Raw genomic sequence first — 15,062 nt, forward strand, 5'->3', positions numbered from 1 at the left:
TAAACCAAGGTGAAAGATTAGCAGCAAAAAGAATTTTAGTTCTGCTTCACACAGCCTGTGTGCTTCCACATTTCTCTAGGAAACAGTGTAAAGACATAAACTTAGATATGAAATACCCTACAAAAATGTAACACATTTCATAAAGAAAGTTAGTACTACAAAGTCTGTAGAAGAGAAAAAAAATAAAAAGAGATGCAAGATTAAAAACCAAGTGCAAACTTTAGCGTTGCTTTAAAATAAAAAACAACAAAAAAAAATCACATGAGTATTTCCTTTTAGCTTAGCAGCCAGAGATGTAAGAAAAGCTGATTTTTTTTTAAATAATAAAGTGCTTAACCACCATATCCAGAAGTAATGACTTTCAGACCTACTTAACATGAATGTGCTCAAAAAGCCACTGCTTACAGTATAAAAGCTGTCATTCTGAAACGCTGCACATACAAATTGGCTTTATCTGCATGAATGAAAGATTGCTTTGAACAGCCCTCAATCATATGATGCCCCAAATCAACGTAATGCTATTAGGGGAGGCAGCTGAATAAGTCCCCCGAAGTTTAAGAGATGCAAAAATAACATTTTCATTTAAGGCAGTGTGCCTCTCCCAGCCACAAGACAACTTGCGATCAGCAACAGAAATACCATTTTCTACTGCTGTCACAAAGTACCCAGAACAAGCTGAGTGCTGACCCAGCAATTCACATGAGTAACAGAGAGCAGTAAATGCTTCTTAGATGTAAAACACAATAAAGTAATCACGTGGACAAGACAAACTATCACATTATTTTACTTAATACTAAACAGACTGTTAACGTGTCTTTAAAACTCATAGTATGTCCAAACACCAAAAATCCCAACAGAACCAGTGACTTGAAGAGCTTTAGGACTGTTTTGTTAGATATTTATTCAGCCTTTGTGCACAGGAAAAGTTCAACAGATTAAGTCCCAAAGCAAGTCAAATACAAAAGACTATTTGGTAAGTTTGTGATAGAAGTCAGACGCACAGACTACCAGAGAAATTTATTTTTTCAGCCAATATGGCCACTCATATTTAATCTCACAGTTATAAAACACACACACTCGGATGTGAGCAAAGGCTCTGGTATTGGTTAACTTCAAGTGTAAATGTGAACTGTTTCAACCCACCACTCTCCCATATTAGGGCCACCAAACTGTTGGTATTGCTACAGCTGAACCGTGCCCACACAACGCCAGGAGCATTGCTCATCCCTGCAGTTATGCTACAACTGCAAGGCTGAATTCATTTATATTCACCTGTTACACAGGGTCAATTTTTGAACATGTTTCTTGAAAGTCATCAATTCCCACCATAGCTCTTCAGGACCATTTTTATGTTAGAGGAAGTCCTGATTCGTTTGCTGCTAAAATACAACATCTTCTCTAGAGCATTCGTGCTCACACCTCTGTGAGCCAGAAAAATTCTCTAGAGCAGGACATTCAACATCTCCAGTGTCTCTGCTTTACCTCACTTCTGCTTTATCAAAGCAAAAGAGAGAGGGAAAAAAAAAGGAATAATAGAAAACAGACTTTATAATTGAAAAGGGAAAGGAAACAACTCAATAGAGATACACAGTGAAGCATTCAGTTGCACAGGCAGACATCTAAAATAAGCCTCTGAAAATTTAACATTTGAAAAGCAATAATTTTAGTGGTTTAAGCGTGCGAGTGCCTAAATACGCTGCCTGTTTCAGAGATAGCTGAATACTGTAGTCATCAATGATTACTATTCATGTCTAGCACTGGCAGTTTTGTTGCTTTTGTTGCTGGCATTGGACATAATATATTACCACTTCCTCTGCATACTTCATGCTTTTCAGAGACCATCACAATCAACTCAGCAGCATGGCTTTAGAGAGATATTAGAAACAGATTTTTTTTAAGTGGTCCTCTATACATCCAAGATCTGACAAGACTGACTACTGCATGGAATTAAATATAATATTTCAAAGAGGAGCATTAAAAATAATTTCAAGCTTTTCCTGTCTGCAAGAATCACCATAGAAAGACTAAGGACCTCAGTTCAGAAAGGTAGACAGCAACATGACAGGTTTTTGTGAAATAAATATGGAAAAATAAAGAGGGAAAAAAAGCATGCAAGGGAAATCTAACTATTTTGCTGATGAGAAGTACAAAAAAGCTTAAGAGACAGAAAAGCATCAGCTTCAGCCTGAAAAGACACCCATTTTTTTTCAAACCAGAGTCCATACAGTGTCACACAGCCCTGCCTTGTCATGTTTGTTAATATCCCCGCTTAGAAGTCAGACAGCATTTTGTTTAACTTGTGTTGCTCTGTATCATTACACTAAACCATAATTAACTCCTCTTTTGTGCCGGCCTCATTCCAACACAATTGTACCCACTGTATACCAGCAGCAGTTCTCAGGTTTTGTTTTGCAGCTCAGCTGTATTTTTCTTGGATGTTCACAAGACTGGCATTTGACTGGATACGCTTGGCTAGAAAGGGAAAAATTATATGAAAATTAAACACAAAGAATTCCACAAAACTAGTCTCTCCACTCCCTCTATTGATCTGACACACGCTTGCAAACAGCTTTCCGGTCACGTCCAGAAACTTCAATGAAAAGATATGGCTGCAACTCTTCACTCCCCTCCTTCAGGGGACAGCAGCAGCCTAATAGTTGCTATTAGCTCCGTGGTGCAGCTGCAGATCTGGCTGGGCCCCCCTCTCCCACAAGAGCCAAGAGTCCCCAGCACCACCCAGCCCCAGCAGTGACCTGCAGGCAGCAGCACTTACGCAGAATCAGTATGCGCTTCTTCTGCTTGGAGTGAAGGAAGCTGCTCAGGTAAAAAACAACAGGCAAGAACAGGATAAAGGATGAAACTGCAATCACTGGGACTGTGTCGCTGCAGGGAACCGAGCAGTTGAAAGTCCTGCTCCAGAGCTTCCGAGTGATGTTCATCTGCAAGGAAAACGTGAGAAGAAAGCAAGCAGTGAGAACAAGCACGTGCATTTCTCGGGAATAGCATGGTAAAAACTCAGGCTTTGGGACATTCAAATGTTCAAATATGATTTCAAAATGCAATTTGATAGATCTCCTTTCAAAAGCAAGCAAGCCCCAGAAATGTAGAAACAGGCAAGGTGAATGTAGCCAAGGCTTCCGAGCAGAACTTTCACACACTCCAAAGACGACTATACTCAGATATACTACGGACAGTGCCACATGTCTGCTGTCCTGAAGACTTGCTGACAGCCTGGACAGAGGATGCCAGTCTCACACTTTCAACAACTCTCCTTTTGCCCAACTGGTTAAAACCCCACAATCTAACAAAACTTTTCCCAAACATGTTGCAAATACTGAGGATCCCTGGGAACAGCTTCTGTAATAAGGAATCAACTATTAGTCTGACCAGAACAATAAAGTAAAGCTTCATATTAAAAGCCAAAAGATCAAGGAATTTTTTGAAAATCCACCCCCTTTACAGTAACAAGAAATAAGCTATTCAAGCTGCAATGTGCTCACGCAATCAGGTGCTTTGGCCACACTCCTGCTGCACTCGCTGAGGACAAGGCCTCACAAACCAGCCTCACTGGGCTGGCCTGGCATCAGGCTGCCAATGGCACTGCCAGCAGTACCCGTCCAAACTGAAGGGGAAAAAGTGAACCCTGACAAGACAAGCACAAACAGTTCGGACTGATGAAGAGCTCCAAAGCCAGGTCTCTCCTTGGGGCATTAATAGATACTTACTGCATCTTCCACGTCGATACACAAGTGCGCCGAGTGTCCCGACTCGCCACCTTGCCTGTTCAGCCGCTGCAGGTAGTTGTACCGGTCATTCAACATTCTGTAGGTGGCATTGCAGTTTTTACACACTTCTGTGTAGTTATTTGACGACAGATCGAGTGTTTCTCCCTAGGATTATGAAGTACCATTCATACAGAGTTTTGAGGCATTGTATCTTGAAAACCAGAGCTAGGTTTGAACCAAAATGTAGATTTCTAACATTCCAAATCAGGGAGGGGCCTAGATGGAGAATCATCACATAAGAACCAGAAGAAAAGGGACCAACTAATTCACAAGGGTGTTTGCCTGACATCATTTGTTATTAGCAAGTTACACTGATTTTTAAATGTTTCTTGAACTAGCAGCTTAAAACAAGGTTTTGAAACTATCAACTCCCAAGAAAGAAAAAGATTGCTAGCAATAAAATGTTGTTTTGGAGTCACACATCACATCCTTCATTTCCAATTCCTGTTTTTTATTTGCCCATAGCTAAAAAAATAATTTAAAAAAATAAAGTTATTACTGAGCTGTACTGAGAACAACTGCCATAGGACTTCGCCATCACAGAAGGCAATGTGACACACTTGGAAACAAAGTCACGATCTCTAAAGACATTCCAACCCAGCAATTGCTACGGCCCCTACCCAAGTGGGCACTGGTTTAAGTTCTGTTAACACTTGAAGCGATTAAGAGACCTGTCCCACAGTGCTCCTCAGCAGTAAAGGTGCATTTCCTAGAAATCGTTAATTAATGAAAAAATAAATAAGACTACCATCTCAGAGCCTGTGCCATACCCATCATTTCCCATTTTTACTGCTGAATGATCCCAGAACTTAGGTGGTTTCTCACTGAGATAGAGTAGGCATCGTTTCTTTGCATACTTAAAGCATTTTCTTGGAGGACAATTACTACACTTACCTCACAAAGTGAAACATATTGCGTTTGTAATATGAACAAACTTTGGCTACCACCAGTCTTACTGGTTAAAAATATTGTTATGATGCTTTAGGGTAGTGGGTCTTTCTGAACTAGCACATATTATGAGAGTGTTATTAAAAGACTGAACTGTTAAGTGAGAGGACAACAATTCTATAAAGAGGTAGAAAAAGACAACACGCAGCAAGGATGTTACTTACTCTATAATTATCAACTACTGTGAATTCAGAAATTCTGATGTGAAGTAGCAGTGCAATTACACACAAAATGAAGTCAAGGTGAATATCAATTAGAATTAGTTTTAGGCTTCCAATCTGTAAACATCTGCATTTTACAGATCACTGCTCTCTCTGCCTAAACTGCCGATGAGTCTGTGAATTTTATTTGCCTATTATATATCCACTGCGGTTCATTCAGCATAAATAAGATTTTACCAGCAATTAGAGGATATAGTGCTTCTTTTAAATACACAGCATAAATACCTGCAGGTTTTGTTCAAAACATGTCAGAGATTTATTGAATAAATCCAGGAATTCTTCAGTAGAATTTGATAAGCCCTCACTGTTGTTCTTTAAGCAATCTGTAAAAGAGAAAGAAAAATACCAGGATATTCTGATTTCTAACATTTCCACAGCCAACAAGCCCCCAGTACTCCACTCTTGCACAAAGAGCTCTCAGCTATAACAGACAGGTCTAGTCAACACTGCACTCTCCTTATCTGCCCGCCACTGATGTCTCAGACCCGCTGACCTAACTCTTGAGCGAGAACATATTTCAGAACTAATTGGCCTTGATTAAGTGAAAGATGAAGACTATCATCGAGAGCTTTCTGAAGAGGGGATCTGAATTATCTTTAGGCTTTAAGATAAAACAAGACATTACTTTTATTTTCCACCCCGCAAATCTGGCTTTGCCCAGCAACGTTAACAGCCATTATGTGAAAGGAGAAGCATCAGAAGCAGAGATGAAACACGGAACACCCAGGAAACAGAGAGAGCACAAACACCACAGCAGAAAACAGAGCGTGGGTTACTCCTGTTGAAGAGAGAGGCCAAACCTCTCACTAGTTTTGAAGGGACCCCTGGGGCTTCCCAGTCACAGGCCCACTCAACCCCCAGCCAGCCTCTCTTGACACTCATCCATCCCACTTCAGGTGCTCTCACCAGCTGGACCCTTGAAAATCAAAACAGCTCAGAAATTTAGATGTTCATCAAGAGCCAACGCTCTAGACAACACAAGGAAGAAAGGGAAAGCCCTAAAGCTGAGGCCACTCCTTCAGTGCGACCGTGGGATGGTAGCGCACAGGTTACAGCCTGAACAGGGCAGGAGAGCAGGGACCTCCTCAACACCCTCACAGAGCCCAGAGTCACGGCTGGCAAGAGCATTTTTGGGGCTATCAAGGGACTCTAGCAAACCCAGCATGCTTAATGCTCAGCTCCACAGTGCTATCCCTGCTGTTTTCTAGCACAGGGCTCCGTGACCCCACCAAGACCACAGCTCTAGGAGCCTGTGTGGCACATCACCAACAGCATGGAGACAGGGAGATGATAGGGACAGACTTGGACACCTGCTTCCCATGAAATGAGATCAAAAGTATAGAGAGATCCTATTCAATGTACAAGCAGGCCAGAGCGACTGACTTTTGATTAGCTAAAGTTTCTTACTTAATAAAATAAATTTTAAAAAAGGAGGAACATGGGAGAAACAGAAGAAACTGCAATAAAACTAAGTCTTCTGCAGATCACAGAAAAACTAACGCAACTCCATTTTGAAAGAGTAGCCTAAAAGGAATAATTGTGTAACAGTTACTTTGAGGAAAACACCCCCCATTGCCATTGTTTAAAAACATAGGGCAAATCCTATACAGTTCTGATCTGAGCAAATTTTAGCCAAGTTCAGCTAAGACATAACAGAACACGAAAGCTACAGAGTAAGTCACCTACTTGCACAGTTGGCTGCTTCCCACGTCTCATTAAAGAACTCTGAAAGCATCACAACCACCTGGAGCCTATCTGAGGTCAAGATGCTTTTGGCACAATTGGGACTCTCAGAAGAATTCTGGAAGAAAAAGAATCTGACATTATAAATGTGAAAATTCCGAAAAGCATTTTAAGGAAGCCCAGCTAACAATATGTCTCATCATCAAAATGGAAGCTTCCAGACCACGCAGTGAAGAACCAATGGAACAATAAAAATATTTTGCTCCTCCAAATCGCACTGCGAGCAACACAGTTTATTACACAAAGTCTACTGCATGCAAATTAGTCAAAAAATGCATTAAAAAAAAAAAAACCAAACTGCAGAGACAGAAGTCACCCTTTGCCAGCTGGTTCATAGTTACCTATTTCTGTCCAGCTACCCCCAGAACCACCTCAAATCCTGCGCAGCCAGAGAAGCACAGGGTCATCCTAATTACAAAGGGATATTCGGAAGCTGAACCGAAACACCCAGACAACAGAACACGATGTCCAAAAGTGCTGCGCCAGTGTCTGGTATCTGCAGCAAACTTCCTCCAGATGCAGATGCACCAGGAGTGCAGCTTTCACAGGAGCAGCCCCAGCAAACTGCCACTTCTGTCAACTCCTACACACAATCTCCTCCAGTCCCACTAAATGACACACAGACACACAAGCAAGCTGCTTATGCAGGAAACTCTCTGGTTACTTCATGAAGGCCTCCAGCTGTGCAACTTCCTCACCAGTCTCACTTGGGAGCAAGCACAAGCAGCTCAGATGCAAAACCGGATCTAGCAGACCTAAAGCCCTCCCTGAGGAGGCCTGCCTAGCTTAGTCTTTAGTAAGCCCAACGAGGAGGAGGATTTTACATTTCCCAAGTGCCCAAAACCAAACAGATCACAATATAACTACAACCATTTGATTAGGTAATTTGCACACAGAAGGAAAGCCAAGTGTTTGCCAAAGCAGACGGGTCTTCCAGGCGAAATTATTGAAACAGCCCCCACTGCCCAGGCTGCCAGGACTCAAGAAGAGCCCCTGTAATGGGTTCATGCATATCAAAAGCACTGAGACATATTTGGCAACTAACTCTTAGCCCAAACAACAGAGCTGGAAGTATCCAGCGACTACCTGCTGCTCCCCAAAGTGCACTGTGCTTCAGTGTAACTCTGTACCATTCACGAGGCATTTGAGACCCGTTAAGATGACACCCAGCAGACAGATAATCAATGCTCAATTTCTCACTTTTCCAATACCAAATCAGAGGCATGGAACTTCTGTATCACAAGTAATAAACAGACTACAACTACAGAGAGTGACTGGTGGGGGTATTTGCCCTGAAGACAAATCCCACACAGAGGTTCCCAAGCTCTTCCAACACGAGGAACAGGCAAAAGCTGACAGGCAACATATCGAAACCAAACAGGACATGCTACTTCCTCATATGGCTGGCAACTAAACCATGAAACTGTGATGGGGCACTGACGTGCCAGGAGTTTACATGTGTTCAAAGAGTCTTGTGCGGAAAATCTCGCTGTCAAGAACTGAATGTCCAAAAGGAGACAGAGGAGTCCTAAAACTTTATTCGAATAAAGGGAGAGTCCACCGGGCATATCCCTGTGGGGTCTCTCCAATTGCTGGGGGACGCAGCCCCCCTTTTATCCTAATTTCCCGGCCAAGGGACGCCCTCTCCTTTTCCCCATTGGCCAAGGTACTCAGAAGTTACAGCCTTCCCGGCCCGCCTACACCGAACTCCGGCCTCCCGCCATCTGTTCTCACCTGAGCTCACCAACTCCTTTGTCCCCCTTGCTGAAGAATGTGGGGCAATTGCCCTATTTCCCTCCTTTGTAAAGGCCCCATCTCCTTGCAGATGGCTCTTTTTGTCCTTCTCGGCTCATGGCTCCACTCAGTCTCCCCTCCCTTTGTCCTGCTCTTCAGCCAAACTGTGGAGAAACCCCCTTATTGATGAATACAGAAACTTGAGCATTCCGCCTAACTGTGGAAAAACCCCCTTATTGATGAATACAGAAACTTGAGCATTCCGCTCAATCCCTCCTCTTTTTTTTTTTTTTTTTTTTGAACAATATTTGTTTTTACAAACTAGGTTATTAACTAACAACCTGCAACCTGCATTCAGTATGTCTAGTACCCATGGGTAGTCTTCATATCCTCCTGGATTCTCACAGACCCAGCAACCCAGAGTTTATTTTCCAGACCCACTCCCCGTCAGCGGTACAGATCAACTGAGAAGTCCAGGCTTCTGGAGTCTTGGAAATCTTAACTCTGGTGTGAGGAGTCCATCCATGCTCAGCTGTCTTGATTGATGTACCAAGACCCAATCCCCTGGTTGGATATCATGGACTGCAAAATCCAAGGGGAGGATCTGTGTGAGCTGGGCTTCCTGTCGGAGAGACTTCACAAGAAAAAGTATTCTGGCTACATATTGCTTTAAATATAATACAGTCATGGATTGCCTTTGGTTCTTCTCCCTCAGGACCAGTTAGACAAGAAGCTGGGTTAAACCCTCCCCCACTTCTTAATTTTAAATCTTCCTGCTCCATTAAACAGGTTTCATACTGCAATAATCGGGCACTGGTCATCCATTTGGAAGCCCTTTCAGTTAGTAATGCCTTCACCTGGTGTGGGACCTTGACAACAAGGGATCCTCCTGTAGTCAGCTTTCGGGCCTCAGTTACCATTAGGGCCGTAGCTGCACAATTCTGCAGACAATAAGGCCACCCCTTAGCTACTGGGTCTAATATTTTAGAAAAATAAGCTACTGGTCTTGGCATGCCTCCATATTCTTGCACTAAAATTCCCTTGGCGTGGCCCTGTTTGACATCCACATATAATTCAAATTCTTTTTCTGCATCCGGAAGAGCTAAGGCCGGAGCCTTGCTCAATTTATCTTTTAATTTTCTAAAGCTCTGTTCTCCTTCTTGTGTCCATACCACAACATTGGGGCTGTTTTGGGTTAAAAAGTCATACAGTGGTCTAGCTAATGCAGAAAAGTCTTCAACCCAGGCTCTGCAGTATCCTACTAGCCCTAGGAACTGCCGTAGCTCTCTCTTAGTCCTGGGTAATGGCACTTCTAAAATTCCCCGAATTCTTTCTGGGTCAAGGCATCGTAAACCTCCGGTCAAAATATGCCCCAAATATTTGACCCTTCTTTCCACCATTTGTGCCTTCTTTTTGGACACCCTAAGCCCTTTTTGGGCCAAGAAATTAAGTAATTTCACAGTGGCTTCCTCTACTACCCCCTCTTCTTCCCCTGATAGGAGCAAGTCATCCACATACTGCAATAACCTAACTCCAGGAGGTGGGGTAAATTCCTTCAGTATTTTCTGCAAGGCTTGTCCAAACAAGACCGGTGCCTCAGTGTATCCTTGCGGGAGAACTGTCCATGTCAATTGTTGTTTTATTGTTTTTCCTCCCTCCTCTTGTTCCCATTCAAAGGCAAAATATTGCTTACTATCCTCTGTGAGAGGACATCCCCAAAATGCATCTTTCAAATCAAGTACTGAATAGTACTGATGTGAAGAGGGGATCTGGTTTAGAATAGTGTATGGATCTGGAACTGTGGGATGTCTTGGTTTGATAATTTCATTTATTGCTCTTAAGTCCTGTACCATTCTATAGGTTCCATCTGGCTTCTTGACTGGCAGAATGGGAGTATTGTATGGAGACATACACGGCTCCAAAAGTCCTGCTTCCAGCAAAGACTCAATAGTAGGTTGTAAGCCTTTCCTTCCCTCTCGTGAAATAGGATACTGCTTTTTAGAGACTATCTGCCCTGGTTGCTTTAAAGTAATTTGGAGAGGTTCCATGTCTAGTTTTCCATATTTTCCTGGAACTGCCCACACTTCTGGGTTCACTTCAGCATAAGCTTTGTATTGAGACCTTTTGCACAAAGTTACAGTAGTGCAAGCTTCTTTATCATCTCTTACAATACTGATTTGCATTCCCAATTTAGCCATCAAATCCCTCCCCAGCAGATTGCAATCACAATTTGGGACAAAGAGAAAATCATGCATCTCAAATTTATTTCCCACATCCACTACCAGTGGCTGGATAATACGCACTCGTTCGTCTTTCCCACTTACCCCTTGGATAACCAAGGAGTCTTTTGACAATCGCCCTCCTTTTGGCATAAAATTCAAGGTGGATCGAGAGGCTCCTGTATCTATCAAGAAACACACTTCCTCTCGGTCCGGACCCACCCTACATGTTATCAAGGGCTCCCGTGTGGTGGATCCTTGGTATAATGGGAGCCCCTGACACCCCTAGCAATCCATTTCCATTAGTCGGTGAATTTCCTCTTCCTGAGGATCTCTTAGCCTCTGTGGGCATTCCCTTCTCCAATGTCCTTCCTCATTACACAATGCACACTGATTTCTTCCCAATTTTTGTTTTAGATGGATATCTTCTGTTGAAGAGACCATCCCCCTGCTCTGCCTTTGACTACGCCCTTGAGATCGACCCCTTCCTCTGGCCCTTGGGAGTCCCTCAGGGGGCCTCACAGATCCTTGTGATTGTCTTATATACTGAGCCATAATCATTGCCTTTGTCTTTGCCTTTTCCTCATCCCTTCTCACATACACCTGTTGTGCTCTCTTTACCAATTCCTCTAATGGTTTATCCTGCCACTCTTCATCCTTCTGCATCCTCCTTCTTATATCAGGCCAAGATTTAGTGACAAACTGTACTTTTAGTAATGTGTCAAAGGCTGGTCCCTCAGGGTCCAGTCCTCCCTGTTTCCTCAAAGCATCTCTAATTCTTTCTAGCCAATGAGAGGGGCTCTCATCTTTTCCCTGTTCCAAGGTCATAGCCTTTGACATATTATTAGTTCTGGGGACTGCCATTTTAATGGCTCTGATTATGTATGCTCGATAATCTCGAAGACGGGTCAAATTGACTCGATCATTTGGATCCCAATGGGGGTCTCCCACTGGGATCATATCATCCACAGTGGGTGCATCTATCGCATTTTGGCCTGCCTGCGGGTGTTCGTCCTCCCATAATTGACGAGCTTTTGACGAGCTTTTTGCAAGATCATTTTCTTTTCCTGGAATCCAAATAAGATTCCTAAAAGAAAATCCCAATCCTTTCAAGTGCAATCTGCATTTCCAAACAAAACAACAATATTTTATCATTAGTTCCTTAATTATTTCTAGGGGAATGCGTAAGTTATCCCAAACCCCCAGCAGTCTCCCCAAGGGACTATATGGGGATAAGTTAAGGTCATCATTCCTTTCCCCAGCACCCTCTTTTGCCTTCCCTTCGCTGCTCTCCCTGGACTCCCATGTCGGGGTCGCCACCCCTTTTGTTCCCCACTGTCCCATAGTACTCACCAGTGAGATTTCAATGGTCCTTTCCGTCAAACCTGGTCCTTTCCGTCGGACTTTAGTGCTACCCGGAGGTCCTTTCCTTCAGACCTAGTCCTTTCCGTCAGACTATAGCGCTACCGGGAGGTCCTTTCCGTCAGACCTAGCCCTTTCCGTCGGGCTTAGCGCTACCGGGAGGTCCTTTCCGTCAGACCTAGCCCTTTCCGTCGGGCTTAGCGCTACCGGGAGGTCCTTTCCGTCAGACCTAGCCCTTTCCGTCGGGCTTAGCGCTACCGGGAGGTCCTTTCCGTCAGACCTAGCCCTTTCCGTCGGGCTTAGCGCTACCGGGAGGTCCTTTCCGTCAGACCTAGCCCTTTCCGTCGGGCTTAGCGCTACCGGGAGGTCCTTTCCGTCAGACTTAGCGCTACCCGGAGGTCCTTTCCGTCAGACCTAGTCCTTTCCCTTCCGTCAGACCTAGTCCCTTCCGTCAGACTTAGCGCTACCCGGAGGTCCTTTCCGTCAGACCTAGCCCTTTCCGTCGGGCTTAGCGCTACCGGGAGGTCCTTTCCGTCAGACCTAGCCCTTTCTGTCAGACCTAGTCCGTTACGCCACACCCCTTGAGGACCCCCTCCTGGTCCTACCTGCGGATCCTCCGATCCGCTTCTCGTCTGTCTCCGGACAGTCTCGGGAACCCAATCAGTCGTCCGGTGCAGGCTGCCGTCGAAGGGAGTCGATCACCAAAAGCTATGGTGAGGCGCGCCGTCGACTCCAATCGCCGTCTGCCGTTCCCGGAAGGTGGAAGGATCCCGGACGAGCCCCCATTTGTGCGGAAAATCTCGCTGTCAAGAACTGAATGTCCAAAAGGAGACAGAGGAGTCCTAAAACTTTATTCGAATAAAGGGAGAGTCCACCGGGCATATCCCTGTGGGGTCTCTCCAATTGCTGGGGGACGCAGCCCCCCTTTTATCCTAATTTCCCGGCCAAGGGACGCCCTCTCCTTTTCCCCATTGGCCAAGGTACTCAGAAGTTACAGCCTTCCCGGCCCGCCTACACCGAACTCCGGCCTCCCGCCATCTGTTCTCACCTGAGCTCACCAACTCCTTTGTCCCCCTTGCTGAAGAATGTGGGGCAATTGCCCTATTTCCCTCCTTTGTAAAGGCCCCATCTCCTTGCAGATGGCTCTTTTTGTCCTTCTCGGCTCATGGCTCCACTCAGTCTCCCCTCCCTTTGTCCTGCTCTTCAGCCAAACTGTGGAGAAACCCCCTTATTGATGAATACAGAAACTTGAGCATTCCGCCTAACTGTGGAAAAACCCCCTTATTGATGAATACAGAAACTTGAGCATTCCGCTCAGTCTCTAGTTGATGGACAATTCAAATCCAAACATCTCTCAAGCAGAGGCATAACCCATGGGACACACTGTTGTTATACGTTTCCTCTCCTCTTGTATCCCCAGGGCACATGCTTCTAGCCATCATCAGAGAAAAGGCAAAGGGCTGCTAGGACGTTGGTCTGACCCACTTCATGCACCCTCGCAGCACCTGAGACTTTCACAAACCGGTAAGTCATACAAGCTAAAGAAGTTTCCACTGCACGATAACAATAAACTATGTCCAACGCTGAGAAATGAGAAAAAGAAGACTAAGAGGCTGGGAGATGTAAACAAAAGAACTGCAAGAGAAGGGCCAGGCTCTGCAGACTCCAGCAAAGGCTGCGCATTCCCCACTTGCAGCCACATGCTCGTACGGGATTGCGCAAGGGGTGACATAGCCACACAGGACACGGACACTCGCCAGAACTCCCAGTGCCGGTTTTCCATGAAACACAACACCCCTAAGCCCTGTCAGGGGTACCCATTAACCGTGTACAACAACTACCTACAAGCCACAGCACTGCTTACGGTGCTGTGACCAGGAAGATCAGGCACAGCCCAAGTTCTCCCACAGAGGCCGTGGAAAGCTCTTCTCCACGGTTGGATTTGCCAGCTCCGCAGCAGGCACAGGCTGCACAGACCACAGTGGGGGCAGAACGCAGCCCTGAACGTGCCCCCCGCTCTCCGAACGTGCTCCCAGCCTCCAACAAGCTGCAGCAAGAGCTCAGGGCCAAGGAGGTGACCTCCTGTGCCAGAGGTGGTCACCCCAGGCCTGTGCCCCGCTGATGGGGACGGCCCCACGCGCCCCCGTGGCTGCACCTGAGCCCAGCACCAGCCACACGGTGCTGCACCTTCACACCCAGGGCCGGGGATGAGCCCTGCCACGGAGCTGTGAGACGGGACAGGGCAGCAGCGGCCTCCCAGCTTGCCAGGGCAGCCCTTGGGCGTGCGGGAGCCGCCAGGGAGCAGTCACAGGGACCGGGCCCGCTGCGGACACCCCCCGGGGCACTAAGGGGACGAGGGGGCCGGTGCCGGGGCAGCCCCCTACCCCTCCCCGCCGGGCCGGTGCCGCAGCAGCCCCTGCCCCCGCGCCGGGCCCGGCCCCGCGGCAGCCCCCGCGCCGCACGCACCCCCACGGCGCTCGCGATGTCGGCGTATCGCGCCCGCAGGCGGCGGAAGGGCGGCTCGCAGGCCTGGCAGACGCGCACGGGCCGCGCGCGGCGGGCCAGGCAGGCGGCCAGCGCCGCGCTGCCCTCGGCGAAGGCGCTCAGGAGGCGGCGGCACTCGGGCTCCAGCTCGGGCAGCGCCGCGGGCAGCGCCGCGGGCAGCGCCTCCGCCTCGCGCAGCGACAGCAGCCGCCGCCGCGGCGGCTCCCCCGCGCCCGCCGCTGCGGGGCCGGGGCCGGGGCCGGGGCCGAGCGCCAGGGCCAGGGCCAGGGCCAGGGCCAGGGCCAGGGCCAGGGCCAGGGCGGGCAGCGGCCGGCGGAGCGGCGCCATGGCGGCCGCGGCGGCGAGGCGGAAGAGCCGTCACGTGCCCGTGCGCCGCGCCCGGTCACGCCCCCCCGGCGCGGGCGCTCATTGGCCGGTGGCGCCCGGCGGGGGCGGGGCAAGAGTCACGGGGCGGGCGGGGCGGGGGCGGTGGTCGCGGGGCGGAGCGGGAGTCGGGACACGGGGGGACCCCCGTCCGCAGGGCCCGGCCGTGAGGGGACACTCGT

At 47.3% G+C, this 15,062-nt stretch overlaps 1 protein-coding gene across 1 annotated transcript; it reads right to left on the bottom strand.

Annotated features, from left to right (window-relative positions):
* Positions 1-1,917: 1,917 nt before the first annotated feature.
* Positions 1,918-14,844, bottom strand: OSTM1 (osteoclastogenesis associated transmembrane protein 1). Its single transcript, XM_088538391.1, has 6 exons — positions 14,479-14,844; positions 6,641-6,755; positions 5,180-5,277; positions 3,726-3,890; positions 2,774-2,939; positions 1,918-2,472 (listed from the first exon to the last, which is right to left on the bottom strand). Exons 1-6 carry the CDS (start codon positions 14,842-14,844, stop codon positions 2,417-2,419), a joined length of 966 nt encoding a protein of 321 aa, XP_088394517.1. The 3' UTR covers positions 1,918-2,416.
* Positions 14,845-15,062: the final 218 nt, after the last annotated feature.

The sequence above is a fragment of the Tinamus guttatus genome, unplaced genomic scaffold, assembly GCF_059628265.1.
Source record: "Tinamus guttatus ecotype Peru unplaced genomic scaffold, ASM5962826v1 Tinamus_guttatus_pri_ptg000046l, whole genome shotgun sequence".
Lineage (NCBI taxonomy): Eukaryota > Metazoa > Chordata > Aves > Tinamiformes > Tinamidae > Tinamus > Tinamus guttatus.

Excerpts from the sequence above, each read along its gene's own strand:
- OSTM1 (XM_088538391.1), bottom strand. The coding sequence starts at position 14,844 with ATGGCGCCGCTCCGCCGGCCGCTGCCCGCCCTGGCCCTGGCCCTGGCC. Across the intron at positions 5,278-6,640 it reads GGAAGCAGCCAACTGTGCAA|ATTGCTTAAAGAACAACAGT; the intron begins GTAGGTGACTTA and ends TCTCTTTTACAG. Across the intron at positions 2,473-2,773 it reads GAAGCGCATACTGATTCTGC|CCAAGCGTATCCAGTCAAAT; the intron begins GTAAGTGCTGCT and ends TTCCCTTTCTAG.